Source organism: Danio aesculapii, chromosome 5 (assembly GCF_903798145.1).
Source record: "Danio aesculapii chromosome 5, fDanAes4.1, whole genome shotgun sequence".
NCBI classification, from domain to species: domain Eukaryota; kingdom Metazoa; phylum Chordata; class Actinopteri; order Cypriniformes; family Danionidae; genus Danio; species Danio aesculapii.
Window position 1 is genome coordinate 20,452,042 of NC_079439.1, and position 18,162 is coordinate 20,470,203.

Consider the following 18,162-nt stretch of genomic DNA (forward strand, 5'->3'; position numbering starts at 1 on the left):
TCAAAGCAAATGTGGCAATCACATGTTAACAATGTCTGCTCCAGGTAAATCGGTTTATATAACTCTCACAGTTCTCTTAAGCTCTTTTGCACAATTGTAACCTATGGTGCCTTTCATTGAGTTTTCCCCTCAGTCTGTGTGTGTCGATCAGTCCCAGAAGCTGCAGTTACAATCACCCGTGGTGCACTGCTGGATGCGCTGTGCTGATATTTGGGCTGTTTTAAAACTGCAGAAGAACCATGAGCTCCCCGCCAAGCCCTTCTCCAACCAGGTGGTTCAAAGCCCTGCGGAGGTTAGTGTGTGTTTATTTTTTATTGTGTTTATTTATGTATTGATTGATTGATTCAGCCACCTAATTTATTACGTAGGGCAAAATAAAACCTCTTTTTAAATTCTAGTAAAGAATTTAATCTACATCCTAGTAAATTTTGAAAAAAAATATCTTATGTACAGAGTAAGCATAATGCAAATACTTTTAACAGATTTTGTGAAAATAAAATATCAGGTCAAAATAAGTCAACAAATTTTTAGTCATCATCCTGTCTAACAGATATATTTGTTTTTGTTGAAAAAACCTTATTCTGACTTGTGCTTATTATCTATAACATAATCAGTGGTTATACAAAATGTTTATGTTTTGAATGATTAAAAATGTTAACTAAAGCTGAAAACAAAGATGTTAAAATAACTAGCTAGTTGGGATTTTTATTTGTTTATTTTACAAATATATATATTTTTTTATTATATTGCATTATATTATTATTGCAATAATAACTTCTCAGCCTCGCTGGGAAAGTCTATGCCAGGGTACTGGAGAGGAGCATCCCGCTGATGGTTGAACGTAGGATCCAGGAGGAAAATGCGGTTTTCGTCCAGGCCGTGGTACACTGGACCAGCTCTATACCCTCACCAGGGTGCTCAAGGGTTCATGGGAGTATGCCCAACCGGTCCACATGTGTTTCGTGGAAGGCATTTGACCGTGTTCCTCGTGGCATTCTGTGGGAGGTGCTTTGGAAGGATGGGGTAGGCGACCTCTGTTAAGAGCTGTCTGGTCCCTGTATGAACAGAGCAGGAGTCTGGTTCGCATTGCCGGCAATAAGTCAGACTTGTTTCCAGTGCATGTTAGACTCTGGCAGGACTGCCCCTTGTCACCAATTCTGTTCATCAATTTTATGGACAGAATTTCCATGCACAGCCTTGGGGGAAAAGGGGTCTGGTTCGGGGAGCACAGGATTTCATCTGTTTTTTGCAGATGATGTTCTGTTGGCTGTATCAGACATGGACCTTCAGCATGCACTGGGGCGGTTTGTCGCCGAGTGTGACCTGGCTGGGATGAGAATCAGCATCTCCAAATTCAAGGTCATGGTGCTCAGTCAGAAAAGGGTGACTTGCCATCTCCAAGTTAGAGGAAAGTCCTTACCCCGGGTTCAAGTATCTTGGGGTTTTGTTCATGAGTGTGGAAAGGACGGAACGGTAGATTGACAGGAGGATTGGTGCCGCAGCAGCAGTAATGCGGTTGATGTACCACGCCGTTGTGGTAAAGAAGGAGCTGAGCCAAAAGGCAAAGCTTTCGATTTACTGGTCAATCTTTGTTGCTACTCTCACCTGTGGTCATGAGCTTTGCTTCATGACCGAAAGGACAAGATCTCGGATACAAGTGGCCGAAATGAGTTTCCTTCTAAGGGTGGCAGGGCGCGCTCATATATATATAGGCTGAGGAGCTCTGTCACCTGGGAGGAGCTTGGAGTAGAGCCGTTGCTTCTCCAAATCCAGGCATGGAGGTGTTCCAGGCATGTCCCACCGAGAGGAGGTCTTGGGGAAGACCCAGGACACGCTGGAGGGACTATGTCTCTCGGCTGGCCTGCGAATGCCTCGAGATCCCTCCGGAGGAGCTGGAGGAAGTGTCTGGGGAGAGGGAAGTCTGGGGTTCTCTCCTGAGACTGCTGCCCCCACGACCCGGCCCTGGAAAAAGCAGAAGAAAATGAAAGAATATTATTACTTTGATCACCAAGGTTCCATTTATTTGATAAAAATATTTGTAAAAATTTGTATTAAAAAAATTCATTTAAAAAAGTAATTGTTCCTTATTTTTTGTTTCCTTTTGTATTATTGAGATTGTGGCTCAGCTATGATCATTTTATTTATTTATTTTTTAATACGCAAATTTTTGGCTCAAAAAACATTTCTTGCACTCCATCATAAAACAGTTGTGTTGCTTTAATATTTTGGTAGACTCATCATTATTTTAAGATTCTTGAATAGACAAATTGAATGTAGGAATGAGGGAAAGACCATTTTAAAAAGCTGATTTCAATAGAACGATTGAATGATTTCGTTTGAACAATTTAATCTATCCTTGCTAAATAAAGCTTTTCTTTTGCTAAACAGTCTTAATGACCTCAGACATAACATGTAGGGTTGTATTGCAGGCCGAGGGTGGAGGATGTGTGTGTGAAGACTGGAGTATCTGTATGTTCAGAGGTCTTGAGGAGAGCCAGAGCAGCTTTCAGCGCAGGCAGAACAGCCCAGGACACTTTCAGAATGGCTCAGCTTGAGGCTTTGGTGCGCATGCTGATGGACCACGAGTGTGACTTTGTGGATGCTCTTGGAAGGGATGTGCACAAGGTTGATATTTCTTTCTATTGCAGCCCGCTTTAAGTAGTTTGCTAAAGACAGTAGTGCTTACATTTTACACACAATAATGAGTAATAAAAAGGGTTGAGACAAAGATTACAGCAGAACAGTCATCACCTTTAAATATCTGATTCATTCAAGAATAATAGTCAATACTGAGCCACTGACTCTTGTTATTTCAGAATGAATCAGCCATTTGAATGAGTAGGGTTGGGTACTAAAACACGATGCTAATAAGTAACCAGCACCAGACCGAATCAGCATATAAATTTCGGTGCCACTGGTGCTTCGACAAAGTCGTAAATAGCATCAAAGAGGTACATCAAAGGCACACATAGGTACGCGTTGTGTTACACCATCTATAAACATTTAATTCTAAACAACTTTGAGGGATATGGACACTGTTGTCGATGTGTTGTTTTAATGGGATTTGATTCCTGCACGCTGAATGGAAAGAAAAAAACCTCAGAGTTTTGCAATGCGGGTGTCTGTGCTACTTTACTGACTCGGTAGGTGCAGAGAATAATGTCAAACAGCTGTGTGTCTGGGAATATCCTGTTGCCAAATTCAGCAAAAAAGTCCTACATGACGGTAATAGTTTGATTAAGGTGATTTACATGTCTGTACTGCACTTCAATAATGCGACTAATTAGGCATACTCCACATGTCTGAAGGAATTCCATTTCTGTTTAGATCGATTATGACTTTGGCGAGATTAAGGGCATCAAAAGTAGCTGTTTACATGGTAGACTCTTAATCAGAGTATTGTCTTAATCATAATCACAATCGGAGTATTGGTGTCCATGTAAACATACTCAATGACGACTCAAGCCCCAACCCTGAAAAAAGGTGTTTGCTGATTTTGATGAGTCTTCCACTGGTTAGTAGTAAGCTACTTTAATGTTAATTGCATAATGCAAATCTTGCATTTATGCTAACAAACAAATAATCAAAAGAAGTAGATTAATGCAATTCGTATATATAAAATATTAATTGATGTATATACTTTAATTTTTTTGTTCAATTAAAATTATTAAAATAATTTTCTTCTAAATTATTTTCTAGAGTCATCCACCATAATTTTGTGGCTCAAAAGTATCGATTGAGGTACCGTTTTAAAAGTATCGAAATAACCCCAAACGATACCCAACCCTATAAATGACTACATGGTTGATTAAGTGTAGTTTCATGTGTGAAAGTATCATTGAATTTTTAACAGCATTTTATATTTGTGTACCCAAAATACAATCATTTTGGTATGCAAATGCATTCGTTGAATCTGAACTTCATTAAACAGCCTTTACAAATGTATTGAATTCTTCGTATCCTCTAAGAAGAATAATGCTAATATTCATTATTTGAATAATTTTATTTGAACTAAATCATTCTCTGTGATGTTTCTCACAGCCTCGCTTTGAAACCGTGATGTCAGAGCTACTGGTAGTCAAAAACGAGGCTCTGCATGCCATCAGCAACTTAAAGAAATGGATGGAGCCTCAACGCATTGAACGTGACTGGGTATGAACTGAGAGACTGAAATAGCAGCATATTTCCTATAAGTAAACCTAAATTTGGAATTTGGAATCTTATGCTTTGTGCATGGATTACCAGGTGTCAGAGAAATATGTTCATTCCCTGAGACAAAGCTGCACATTGTGTTTTTAAGCTAACCAAAGTAGCTTATGACGAAGACCACAACCAGCATTCCCTGTCCCAGCATTAGCAAGCTATTTGTTTTTGCTTTTACAAACGTATGCCAAGCAGTCAAATAATAATGACTATTAAACCTTCTGATGCCTTTTTTTATGCTGTCTTATGTTGTCATCCCTTTCAGTGTCCTTAAGGGGGATAGTTCACCAATAATGAAAATTTACTCACTATTTACTCATCCTTCACTTGACTTTTTTTATCCAATATAATCTTAGCATAGTATCATCTAAATCGGATTATTAGACCAAAAATGACCAAAGAGTTTTGATTATTTTCCAATTTAAAGCTTGACACTTCTGTAGTTACATAGTGTACAAAGAAGAATGTATTCACATTAATCTGACCTATCACATTGAAAACTGCATTTAAAGGCCTTTTATTCATTATCTCAATAGAGTGATGTTCCATTTGCTAACATCAGTTGATTTAACTAAAGTTAGTGTAATGCAGTGGTTTTCAACTCCTCGGGCCTCCCCTGCCCTGCACATCTTGCATTAGTGTGTCTCAAATTGCAAATATGCACTATTTTTTGCCATTTTGTAGTATAAATAGTGTAAGTAGTGCATTCACACTGAGAACTCTAAAAAGAATAAGTGCACTTAAAATTCCTGGATTACTAGTGAAGTGTCCCATTACTAGTGAAGTGTCCAAAAATGGAAGAGGTGGAGCTTTCGGTCACTGATGTTCGCCTCCTGATGGTGAATGCGGTTATACTATGGGTTATACTCATGGGAGGTATTGTTTGGTAGTTTGGTCATTTATTTTACTAATTTGGCAATTTGATGCTATTTGAATTTCCGCTTGGTAAAAAAAACGTTAGTGTTTCGTTTGGGATGGAACTACATACAAATACTATGTATATAAGTGCATAAGTGCATATTGTATAGTGTGCCATTTGGGACGCAGCTGTCTCTTTTATTTGACACACAAGGATCTCTGTAACGAGATCTGAATCAGGTATGTTAAGTACAAAAGATGTACAATGTATATATATACAGTTGAAGTCAGAATTATTGGCCACCCTTTGAATTTTTTTTATTTTTTCACAGTATGTCTGATAATATTTTTTCTTCTGGAGAAAGTCTTATTTGTTTTATTTCGGCTACAATAAAAGCAGTTTTAAATTTTTCAAAGCTATTTTAAGGTCAAAATTATTAGCCTCTAAGTTAAAATTTTAACAAACCATCGCTATACAATAACTTGCCTAATTACCCTAACCTGCCTAGTTACCCTAATTAACCTAGTTAAGCCTTTAAATGTCACTTTAAGCTGTATAGAAGTGTCTTGAAAAATAACTAGTCAAATATTATGTACTGTAATCATGGAAAAGATAAAATAAATCAGTTATTAGAAATTAGTTATTAAAACTATTATGTTTAGAAATGTGTTGAAAACAATCTCTCCGATAAACAGAAATTGGGGAAAAAAATAACAGGGGGGCTAATAATTCTTCAACTGTACATATAAAATGTGCAGGGCAGGGAGGCTCTAGGACCAGAATTGAGAACCACTGGTGTAATAGTAACAACATAATCATTTGTTAATTTTAGGTGATGTAAATTTTTTAGTTGATGCCTAATATCTCTTTAAAGACAAAAGTCGTAATTAGGGCTGCACGATATTGTGCAAATATGACATTGCAATATATATTTATTTTTGCGGTAATATACTTTGATGTGAATACAATTTTACCAGATGGCTTGAATAGTTCTATTTGGAAATTTGGCTCAGTGGTTAACACTGTCGCCTTACATCAAGAAGATTGCTGGTTCGAGTCCCGGCTAGGCCAATTGGCATTTCTGTGTGGAGTTTGCATGTTCTCCCTGTGTTCTTTCCTCCAGGTGCTCCGCTTACACCCCCAATCCAAAGACATGCGCTATAGATGCATCTGCTGCATAAAACATATGCTAGAATAGTTGGCGGTTCATTCGGCTATGGATAAATCAGAGACTAAGCTGATTCAGTTGTATTTTTTAAAATGAACTGTAACATATAACTATAATATGGCTGGTTCTCACTGTTACAGCAAATTAAAAATGAATTAACTAACACAATATAACGTGTTAACTAATGAGGCTTTTTTGTAAAGTGTTATCTATTGTACTTTAGCATCCTTTTGCTATTTAATTTGTTTAAAACATTTATTTACTCTGAACATTAATTCACAGTAAAGCATTTGGTTATTATGCCAGTTAAAGTAACCTTTTTTGCAGCTTAGACCAATGTCCTGGTAATCTTATTTAATGTCAAAAAAGCTTCAGCAACTAATCACAACATGTAAATTCAATGCCAGCTGAAGCCAACTCTCCAGGAGGAAGATTGGACGCTTCAGTACTACACAATCAGACAATACTAGCCAAATATGTCAGACAATAAAGGCCAAAGACATAAATGAAAAGAACCATTTTGTTAGAGCTTTAGAGTGTTTCCCTAAAGATGTTATTTTCTCTGTGTTTCCTACTGGGTGGTGACCTCTGTGTGTTTCTTCCCCAGTCTACAGCGTTAGATGAATGTGTTGTGGTAAATGAGCCGCTGGGGTTAGTATTGATCATTGGGAACTGGACCAGTCCTCTTCAGCTCTGTCTCGTGCCGTTAGTAGGTGCCATTGCAGCTGGTGAGTTTGTGTGCTTTCAGATGATAAGGATTTATTTACATGAGCTGCATTTGTATGTTTGCTTGTTTTTTTTTTTAGGTAACTGTGCAATTATCAGCCCATCTGAAACCTGCACGCACACAGCTGAGCTTCTGCATAGACTCATACCTGCTTATTTGGACAATGTGAGAAAATGACTACATTGAATCATTCTGGATTGTGTGTGCTATCTAGTCATTTTGTATTTTTTTTTCAGGAGTGCTTCCACTCTGTTATTGCAGCAGCTCATGAAATTACAGAAAAAGTGGATCTTAAATTTGATCATGTCTTCTTCTTTGGTAAGCACTAGCTGATCGTTGAGTGTTTTATATGGCAATATTGTTGATGGTCGTCTTATTGAAAAGGTTGAAGGTGTTCATATCTAAGGGCTTGAAATGCTAGTTGTACAGTACAGGAAACTTTTATTTAAAGCTGAACTTTTTAAAAAGTGTAACCAACTTTACTGTCACTTTTGATCACATCCTTGAATAAAAATATTTATTTTTTCAATAAATAAAAAAATAATAATTATATGAGAGCATAATTGAATATTACTTAAAGAATATTAATAAACAGTTAAATGAAATACATTTTGAATAATATCTCTTTAAATCATAAGTATTAAAATGATTTTTTGATGACATTAATGTATCCTTGAACAAAAAATATAATTTTGTTAAAATGAAAAAATAGCTAAAAAAAAATAAAATTTGTTTGTTACAGTCGTATTCCAAAATGGATTAAATTCATTTATTTCCTCTCAATTCTACACACAATACCCCATCACCGAGTTGTTGTGAAGCCACTCTCATTGATATTTTGGCAGTGTGCTTTGGGTCATTGTCCTGCTGGAAGATGAACCGTCGCCCCTGTCTGAGGTAAAGAGCACTCTGAAGCAGGTTTTCATTCAGCATGTCTCTGTACATTGCTGAATTCATCTTTCCCTCTATCCTGACTAGTCTTCCAGTTCCTGCTGCTGAAAAAACCCAGGTACTCCCCAGGTGCATTCACTCCAAATAGTTCAATTTTAGTCTCATCAGATCAGAGAATTTGGTTTCTTATGGTCTGAGAGTCCTTCAGATGTCTTTTGGCAAATTCCAGGCAGGGAGTGGCTTCCGTCTGGCCACTCTACCATACAGGCCTGATTGGTGGAGTACTGCACAGATGGTTTTCCTTCTGTAAGGTTCTCCTCTCTCCACAGAAGAACGCTGGAGCTCAGACAGAGTGACCATCGGGTTATTGATCACCTCCCTGACTAAGGCCCTTCTCCCCCGATCACTCAGCTTAGATGGCCAGCCAGCTCTAGGAAGAGTCCTTGTGGTTCCAAACATCTTCCACTTGCGTATGATGGAGGCCACTGTGCTCATTGGAACTTTCAGAGCAGCAGAAATTTTTCTGTAACCTTCACCAGCCTTGTACCTTGAGATGATCTTGTCCCGGAGGTCCACAGACAATTCCTTTGTCTTCATGCTTTCATGCTTCACAGGACATGTTTTGTGCTTTGACATGCACTGTCAAGCCTGGGACCTTATATAGACAGGTGTCTGCCTTTTCAAATCATGTCCAAACAACTAAATTTACCACAGGTGAACTCTGAGCTGCTGAAACATCTCAAGAATGATCAGTGGAAACAGAATGTACCTGAGCTCATTTTAGAGCTTCATGGCAAAGGCTGTGAATACTTCTGTACATGTGATTTTTTTTTTCAGGTTTTTTAGTTTTAATAAATTTGCAACAATTTCAAAAAATGTTTGTTCATTGTCATTATGGGGTATTGTGTGTAGAATTCTGAGGAAATAAATGAATTTAATGCATTTTGGAATAAGGCTGTAACAAAAACAAATGTGGAAAAAGTGAAGCACCAAACTTCTTTAGATATAGATAGTTAAAGAATCAAATTTCAAGTGAAATATTGCAAAAATTATTACTATAAAATAAAAAACAATAAAATTTCAACTAAATGTTATATATTTTGTTTCTCTAGATTTTTTAACTTTTTGACTTTTTAACATTTTTATAAAATATTTTTCCCTGACATAAATTTGGGTGTACTAATGTTTGAAACTTTTTTGTAAGTTATTTTGTTAGATTAGCTCCAGATACGGCTTCAGTACTGACTAAACTAAAGTATATGCACAAATATAATATTGTGTAGCACATGTGTATTTTGAATATCTCTTAAAAGTTTTTGGATTATAGAGTTGTTCATGGCCTCAAAATAACCTAAACTGCCACAAAACTGCTATGACCTTAAAAGTATTAACCGATCTTTAAAAGTAAAACTCTTACACTTCTCAGGGCTCAAACTAAGGGCTGCAGCTTTATGGATTTATGTATTTGTACGATTTTTGTGTCAAAAGTCTATTGTACTTACAACTTTAATTCTGTTTGCTTTCAGGCGATAAAGAGGACGGGATTAAAGTGGCTCAAGCCGCTGCTCGCACCCTGGCTCGGGTTACTTTGGTGCTGCGTGTTAAAAATCCTTGCTACGTTGACAGTCAGTGTGACATCAACACCACGGCTCGGCGCATTACCTGGGCGCGATTCCACAACGCTGGCCAAAGTGCTGTGGCTCCTGACTACATCCTGTGCCATGCAGAGGCCAAAGAAAACCTCCTGCAGGCTCTGCGCTGCTCACTCCAGCAGTTCTACGGCACTGATCCACGTGAATCCCGGAGCTACGGCAGGATAGTGAATGAGGAGAACTTCAGCAAGGCCAAAGAGCAGCTCTGGAGATCTGGAAAGGTCATCATAGGGGGTCAAGTCAACGAGATGGAGAGATACATTGGTGAGTGGAAGCACACGATAACTGTGGTGGCATTATTTTGATGGTCCACTTTAGACATTGTGTTGACTGTAAGTAATTGTTCTGACACGCGGCTGTCTTGATGAAGTAAAGCTGAAGTAAATCGCTGTAATTCATTACACACATGCTCTGTTTTATAACATTTTAAACTTGTGAAACTCACTCTTGATCTCATTTGATGATGATTGATGAACCTAGCAAACTGAACAGACCTTTTATTCCCGGTTGCTTTGCGTTCGTCCTCTCTTGTTGATATGATTATGCGCAATACTACAGAGACATGTTAATACACAGCTGTCAATCAATTCGGTAGGCGGGGACTGCACTCCTACGTCAAGTTACGCTCTGTCTGAAAACCGCTCCAATTGGTCCACCGTTTTTATGTTGTTAAACTAAAAAAAGGACTGGGTGTGTTTATTTCACCCCAATATGATGGTCTATACACTATACATACACATATGTCTGTCCAAACAGCTTGAAAAGTAGATTTTTTTTTATTAGGATCTTCTCCATTTTCAGTTAAACTGCTCTTCAGAAATACATACAATTAATAAGAAAAACATTATATAACAGATATTAACTTTTTTCTTTTCTTTAAAATGAAGCACCAACTGTCCTCACGGATGTCATGGAGTCTGATCCGATCATGCAGCAGGATACTATTGGACCCATCCTTCCCATACTGACTGTCCAGGATGCCGACGAGGCCGTGGCTTTCATCAACTCCAGAGAGAAACCGCTGTGTGTGTATGCTTACTCTAGCAACAACAAGGTAAACAACATCCCCTATAGCTACATTTGAGATAATAGCTATATAGTTCACCCAAAAAATAGAATCTTCTTACTATCACTCTAAAATGGTTATAAAATGAGATCCTTTATTCTGTTGATCGCAAAAAAGATAAGTTGAAAACCTGTAACCATTGACTTCCATTGTAGGAAAAACAAACATTATGGAAATCAATGGTTACAGGTTTCCAGCTTTCTTTAAAATATCTTCTTCTGTGTTGAACAGAAGACACTCAAACAAGACGAGTAAATGATTTTGGGTGAACTATCCCTTTAAGTTCACAATATGCAGTACACCATCACCTTCTCCTTCATATCCTGTGCACCAAAGGTGATCTCCAAGATAATGAATGAAACATCCAGTGGGAGTTTTTGTTCGAATGATAGCGTCTTACAGAGTGTGATGGTGGGCCTGCCATTCGGAGGAGTTGGTAAGCCACTCTTTGACATCTGATTATAACACGGACAAACACTTTTGGCTAAAGAGTTTAACCATCATAGAATTAGGCTTCGGTAAACTTTCAGGTTTTGATTGACAGGTGCCAGTGGGATGGGCTCTTATCATGGTCGCTACAGCTTTGATGCGTTCTCCCATAAGAAGTCATGTCTTCTGCGCAGCACCCAGATTGAGTGCATGACAGTTTTGCGTTATCCACCTTATGAGGACCGTAACCTGTCTCTGGTCAGTCTGGCTAGCTTTCTAAATCTGAAGAGTCAAGGTTGGTGCACTATCTTGTGAAAGTGGTTCAGAGCAATCAACAGACTAAATTGAAATCTCAGTCTTGACATCTATCTCTAAAAACAAGTTGTAAACATTTGTACAAGTTTCTGTTTTAAAAAGATGCGGGATGTTCACTGATTCTGTGCTGTGAAACGCAATGTTGTATTCAGCTTTCTGTAAGCTTCGGTAGATCTATAGAGATTGTACTGTATCTTCAGGGACAGTCCTCTAAGTGACCTGCACATCCATTTATTCATTTAGCATGAGTTATTTCCTTAGAGGAGAAAACTAAATCAGTTATGGAATCATATAAAATTGCAAACATACACTACCATCATTTTTATTTTGAAATAAAATGATATATTTAATAATCAAGGATAAATTAAAGGGATAGTTCACCCAAAAATGACTCTCCCTTCACTTGTTCAAAACCTATAGAAGTTTCTTTCTTCTGTTGGACACAAAAGAAGATATTTTGAAGAATGCTGGTTGATGGCACCTATTAAGTTTTTTTCCTACTATGGAAGTCGTTGAGTGTCAGCAACCAGCATTCTTCAGGATAATTATTTTTTGTGTTCAACAGAAGAAAGAAATTTATAAAGGTTTAAAACCACACGAGTGTGAATAAATAATGAGGTAATTTTCATTTTTGGGTGAACTATGCCTTTAAATTGACCAAAACATTCTCAAAATATATTTTACTGTGTTAAAAAGGTAAACATATAATGTTCTTTGAACTTAATATTGGCGTTTTCAACATTGGCAATAAAAAATGTTTCTTGAGCATCGAATCAACATAAATTAGAATGATTTCTGAAGAATCTTGTGATATGTTACGATCAGCGTTGGGTAAGTTAGTTTTAAAAAGTAATCAATTACAAATTACTGATTACTACTGGAAAATTGTAATCTGATTACATTAATAATAACTTAATGTAAAAAGTAATCCGATTACTAATTACTTTACTTGGTTACTTTTAAAACATATAAAATATACCTATAAATACTAAATAAACTGCAGCTCTTTCAGTTATTTACAATTCACTGAAAAACATTACAAAGGGTTGATCACAGCAGCTTCACATATTTAAAAGAGCTAAAGAGATTTAGCTAAAGAGATTAAAATTCTCCCATCTCTCACTTGTTCCAAACCCATTTGTCTTTTTTTTTAACACAAAAGAAGGACATGAAGAAAACTGAATACCTGTAAACATTGACATCCATAGTATGAAAAAGCACTGCAGTGTTTGGGTGTTCTGTGTTTGTCTGAGGTAATTAGTCTACCTAAAGGTGTATATTCAATACAAAGCATGAAGCTGATTGGTCAGTTCTTGTCATGCGACTCGCGGTTTTCAACTGGTCCGCCTGGAAAATGTGAGCGTGCCTCTATTGGAAATAACGAACTTGCGCGCACACAAAAGACGCAATATGTGAACGGCCCCATAAGCAGCTATGCTTCTCTTCACTCCCAATCCTTCACAAAAATCCAATTTAGACTGTTTAGGCTGAGTTGGGCTGCTGTGTTTTTGGGCACTGGTGTCCTCCTTAGTGACGAGTATTGTCTTAGAAGGCTTTCTATTCAAATGCTTGAACAAGTTGCTGGTCGAGTTAAAAGCAGTCGAAAGTTCATTAGAGACTGGACATAGACTGCATTTCACAGCAATCTTTTTGTTTTTACGGTCAATGAAATCAAAGTAATGCCTGTATTTCCACTTGAAGCAGCTATTTCAGTTTGCCTTCTCCAGCAATTTAAAAGCGCATGATTATAAACTGACACTGCAGCGGAAACGTGATTTAAAAGAAGCTTTTTTTCTTTTCTTCTAATTATCATATTTGTAACTTAAGTAACGCAATTACATTGACTTTAGTAACTGTAATCAAATTACACAAATTTAAAATGTAATTCATTACATTACTGCATTCCGCAAATATGTAATTAGATAACAGTAGCACGTTACTGTGGAACACGTTACACCAAACTCTGGTTATGATGCTGAAAATGTGTATTCACAAGAATAAATAGTTTGAAAATTCATTAACCAGTGGTTAGCACAGTGGTTAAAACAATGAACGTTTACAACAAGCAGCAGAACTTGTTTTGTTTTGCTAAAAATGAACAGAAGGGATTGAGACCAGAAGTCTTGACACATTTAAGTTACAATGGCAGAAATAAGATGGATAGGTCATGGAAATTCAGCTTTTAAGTCAGTAAAATCACAGAAAAGTCAGGAAATTTGACATTTGGTAGGAACCCTGGTATTATTATACAGATATGATAAAATAAACATAATTTTCAGCATAGAGATGGTAACTTTAAAATGATTTTGCCACACTAGTTACTCTAAAATATAAAAAATGTACCATTTTGAACGAAGTTAATAGATGTGATCATGGATGTAGTATAAAGTATTATTCTTAGCCACTCCATCTCCATCAAAATTTAATTGATATTTAATAATTCCACGGGACAGTTATCTATAAAGTATCCTGAATAGACATTGCCTTAATGATTATTGTTCCCTAATGTGTTTGAATACACATACACAAATGTGCACGTATAAATAAATATAAACAAATTGTTCAACTTCAAGATTGTTGTCTTCGTCCTTTATTCCTGCCTTTTGTAGATGGTTTCTGCATTGCCGTCTTTCATTGCCGCATATCTAGCCACTGTGAACAAGTAGTCACTCAATCTGTAGAAAGAAGCAATCATTTTTTACTGATATGACTTGTGTATCTTAATACAAACACACAGTTAAAATATGCTCATCATACCTGTTCAGATATTTGGCAACCTCTGGATCTGTCTCACCTGAACGGACAACAGGGGCGACACTGCAATAGATAACATTTGATATGAACACAGCTACAGTTGAAGTCAAAATTATTAGCCCCCCTGAATTATTAGCCCCCGTTTATTTATTTTTTCCCAAATTTCCGTTTAACGGAGAGATTTTTTTTTTCAACGCATTTCTAAACATAATAGTTTTAATAACTAATTTCTAATATTTCTGACTTCAACTGTATAAAATAATGCAAGTCTAGTAAGTAAATTGTATATATGAATATTCTGTATCACTTCATATATATTGGACTGACCAGCGTTCAGCTCGTCGGCACACTGCTCTGGCCACATGTAGAGCTGCACTGCTTTTACCCCCAGACTGCAAAATAAAAAAGATGAGATGAAATGGCTCTCTCTCAGTAATTAAACGCCAGGTATATGTTTTATGAAATTAAATAACTATATTTATGCAATGTATATTCTAGATCATGCATACCGGAAGTATGAAGCTGGTGAGTGGCGGAAGCTCCTCTGTGAAGGAATCTATCCACTTCTCCAGTTCAGACACAGACTGAGAACTGAACTTTGTTTTTGCTGTTTGAAGCAGGAACATCAGAATAAGGCTTATCTTTGCGATTTAAATATTTAGTGTTACATAGAAAACAATCCTGCAGCTCTGCTTACTTATGTGACTGTCTCTAGCTGATGAGCGAGGAGTGGCGATATTTGATCCTACATCCTGAAGTACACACTGGATCTGTATAAAAGAGAGAAGCATGTGGACATTTAAGCCGTGCAAATTATAAATATAAAAGTGTAATGTACTTAAAACATTACGTCTTCCAAAAATCTATTTACAAAATAATTGTAAAATGGGCCGGAAAATTAGTTTTGTGTAAAAGTCCTAAAATATGTTTAGATGCCATTTTGTATAACTAATATTTACAGTGCATCCGGAAAGTATTCATAAAAATTTGAAATTTTTCCAAATTTTTTTATGTTACAGCCTTATTCCAAAATGAATTAAATTAATTTATTTCCTTAAAATTCTACACGCAATACCCCATAATAACAATGTGAAAAAAGTTTTTTTTTTAATTGTTGCAAATTTATTAAAAATAAAAAACCTGAAAAAAAAAATCACATGTACAGAAGTATTCACAGCCTTTGCCACAAAGTTGATTGGACATGATTTGAAAAGGCATACACCTGCCAATATAAGGTCCCAGGGTTGACAGTGCATGTCAAAGCACAAACCAAGCATGAAGACAAGGGAATTGTCAGTAGACCTCTATGACAGGATTGTCTTGAGGCACAAGGCTGGGGAAGGTTCTGCTGCTCTGAAAGTCCCAATGAGCACAGTGGCCTCCATCATCCATAAGTGAAAGATGTTTGGAACCACCAGGACTCTTCCTAGAGCTGGCCGGCCATCTATGCTGAGTGATCGGGGGAGAAGGGCCTATGTCAGGGAGGTGATCAATAACACGATGGTCACTTTGTCTGAGCTCCAGTGTTTTTCAGTGCATAGAGGAGAACCTTACAGAAGGACAATCATCTGTGCGGCAATCCGCCAATCAGGCCTGTATGATAGAGCGGCCAGACGGAAGCCACTCCTCACCTGGAAGTTGTCAAAAGGCATCTGAAGGACTCTCAGATCATAAGAAAAAAAATTCTCTGGTCTGATGAGACTAAAATTGAACTCTGTAGAGTGAATGCCAGGTGTTACATTTGGAGAAACCATTCACCGCTCATCACCAGGCTAATACCATCCCTACAGTGAAGCATGGTGGTGGCAGCATCATGCTGTGGGGATGTTTTTCAGCAGCAGGAACTGGAAGACTGGTCAGGATAGAGGGAACGATGAATTCAGCAATGTACAGAGACATGCTGAATGAAAACCTGCTTCAGAGTGCTCTTGACCTCAGACTGGGGCGACGGTTCATCTTCCAGCAGGACAATGACCCAAAGCACACCGCCAAAATATCAATGGAGTGACTTCACTACAACTCTGGATTGCTAGAGGTATTAACTTAAGTTTTTCTTGTATATGTTTTTCACTCTTAACGTGCCAGTAGCAATTGATTTGCATTTAATGAACCACCAAAGACCTCAGTTTCAACTACAAAACTTCTTAATGTTCTTCTAAAAAAAATAAAAGTCAGTAACACTTTAGTTTAAGTACCAATTCTTACTTTTAACAAGTGGCTTATTACCTGCCTATTATTATATTAATAAGTACCTATAAGGTACATATTATGCATTATTTATTCTACATTCCTTATCCCCAGTGGTGTAAAGTAACAAATTACAAATACTCCAATTACTGTAATTGAGTAGTTTTTATTAGGAATTGTAATTTACGAAGTAGTTTTAAAAATGTGTACTTTTACTTTCCCTCGAGTACATTTTTAGTGCTGTATCGGTACTTTTACTCCACTACTTTCCTTCAACCTGCAGTTGTCTTTCTTGTCTATGGTGATTGGCTAAAGTAGAAAAATGTGATTCCTGTCCAATCAAGCTGGACATAGAAAGTAAATTGCATCATAATGAACAACCTCAACGAAGGAAGGAAGGACCAAATGAATGAATGAAAGAGACCAGGAAGAACTGAAAAAAGTAAGGAACGACGGAAGGAATAATCAAATGAATAAATGAACAAAAAACCAAATGAAGGAAGGAACAAAAGAATGAAGGAACAAATGAATGAATGATCGATTGAAGGGAGGAACCAAGGAAGGAACAAAAGAATGAGGGAACGAATGAACAAACAAACAAACAAACGAATGAATGAAGGAACAAACGAATATAGGAAGATCACTAAATGCACTACAGAATGTTACGTTTACACATCCTTGCACAAACTGCATGTAAACGCATCAACTTTTCAGTGTAATACTCACCACGCTTGAGTACTTTTAGAAGGTCTACTTTTTACACATACTTTGAGTAATATTTACAACTCGGACTACATTTTTAGGCAAGTAATGGTACTTTTACTTTAGCATGGTTTTTCAGTACTCTTTCCACTACTGCTTGTCCCACCCAATAACTAAAACCAACTGCTTCCTTAACAACCAAAAATATGCAGCAAATTAGGAGTTTATTGAGCTAAAATAATAGTTAATGGTTTGTTAATAGTGTTGCTTAAGTTAAAGTGTTACCAAATAGTCACTTACATCTTACATGAGCTTAAAATGAGTAAATTACCAACAAATTTACATTGTGTTGGGGTGAACTATATCCCTTTAGAAGTAATAGTGAGGCAAACCTTCTCCAGCTGATCTGTGAATGAATGGCCGCAGTCAATGCAAAATTCTCGTGCTAACCTGAAAGACACAGAGTCATTTTATTGGTGCATTCATCATTTTAGACTTAAAAGTCATTTGTCCAGCACATTGCGCTTCATTAACTCTATCCATTACCCAATTGCTGATGATAATTCATCTGTTGTTCCCAAAGCATCAAATATATGATCCTCCTTGGGTCTCCTCTCACCTGTGAAGGTACTGGAGAAACCTAATGAGGTGAGACAATGGAAGCAAGCCAATGTTTACACAAACCCGAATGGGACTTTCAATTTGACTTGCAACTACAGCAGCACCACATATTTAGTAAATGTAATGTTGATCGTTTAAGCTACAATATGGGCTGCCAAAACAAAACTAAGCTCCTAATGTGAACGTAAAAACCTTTATCTCCAGTTTTAGTGTATATCTTGGGGATTCTCCTGTTTTCTTCTGTTGTACTGCTGGCATACCTTGGGAAAGTAAGAGAACTTCTTTCACATGCATACTTTTTAAACCAAGCACTGTCGTTTCTGGCTATATTGAGCTAAAACACATGGTATGTGGTCTTCAAATCCAGTTTTAAAAACGGTTTTACCTTCCTTCTTCCCCACACACACGCATCTGCTTTATGTTCACACATGTCCCTAAGCGAAGGACACGGTGAAGACTTGTGGACCTGGTCACGAGAGATGACATTTTAACACGCTAAAACATTTCCAATCGCGCTTCTTGTGTTTACTATTCACAAATTTGACACCTTCTGTTGCCCGTAGACGGGCGTTCTATCACGCAACCAAT

The 18,162-nt window shown here is 37.2% G+C and overlaps 2 protein-coding genes across 2 annotated transcripts; one reads left to right on the plus strand and one right to left on the minus strand.

Annotated features, from left to right (window-relative positions):
* The first annotated feature begins 98 nt into the window (after window positions 1-98).
* aldh3b2 (aldehyde dehydrogenase 3 family, member B2) lies at window positions 99-11,619 on the plus strand. Its single transcript, XM_056457514.1, has 10 exons — window positions 99-292; window positions 2,430-2,625; window positions 4,042-4,152; window positions 6,838-6,958; window positions 7,037-7,122; window positions 7,194-7,275; window positions 9,375-9,764; window positions 10,388-10,554; window positions 10,903-11,002; window positions 11,111-11,619. The coding sequence occupies exons 1-10, from the start codon at window positions 240-242 to the stop codon at window positions 11,308-11,310; spliced, it is 1,506 nt and encodes a 501-aa protein (XP_056313489.1). The 5' UTR covers window positions 99-239; the 3' UTR covers window positions 11,311-11,619.
* A 1,859-nt stretch (window positions 11,620-13,478) lies between these two features.
* Window positions 13,479-18,127, minus strand: mmab (metabolism of cobalamin associated B). Its single transcript, XM_056457515.1, has 9 exons — window positions 17,960-18,127; window positions 17,767-17,834; window positions 17,500-17,593; window positions 17,346-17,403; window positions 14,762-14,834; window positions 14,574-14,671; window positions 14,392-14,456; window positions 14,068-14,127; window positions 13,479-13,985 (listed from the first exon to the last, which is right to left on the minus strand). The coding sequence occupies exons 1-9, from the start codon at window positions 18,058-18,060 to the stop codon at window positions 13,901-13,903; spliced, it is 702 nt and encodes a 233-aa protein (XP_056313490.1). The 5' UTR covers window positions 18,061-18,127; the 3' UTR covers window positions 13,479-13,900.
* Window positions 18,128-18,162: the final 35 nt, after the last annotated feature.

What these genes read in the sequence shown, in the direction of transcription:
- mmab (XM_056457515.1), bottom strand. Translation starts at nt 18,060, where the DNA reads ATGTCATCTCTCGTGACCAGGTCCACAAGTCTTCACCGTGTCCTTCGC. An exon ending in AGCTAGAGACAGTCACATAA is followed by an intron (nt 14,672 to 14,761) that starts GTAAGCAGAGCT and finishes TGCTTCAAACAG; the next exon opens with CAAAAACAAAGTTCAGTTCT. An exon ending in GTTGCCAAATATCTGAACAG is followed by an intron (nt 13,986 to 14,067) that starts GTATGATGAGCA and finishes TTCTTTCTACAG; the next exon opens with ATTGAGTGACTACTTGTTCA.
- aldh3b2 (XM_056457514.1), top strand. Translation starts at nt 240, where the DNA reads ATGAGCTCCCCGCCAAGCCCTTCTCCAACCAGGTGGTTCAAAGCCCTG. An exon ending in TGGTTCAAAGCCCTGCGGAG is followed by an intron (nt 293 to 2,429) that starts GTTAGTGTGTGT and finishes GTTGTATTGCAG; the next exon opens with GCCGAGGGTGGAGGATGTGT. An exon ending in CGAGATGGAGAGATACATTG is followed by an intron (nt 9,765 to 10,387) that starts GTGAGTGGAAGC and finishes TTTAAAATGAAG; the next exon opens with CACCAACTGTCCTCACGGAT.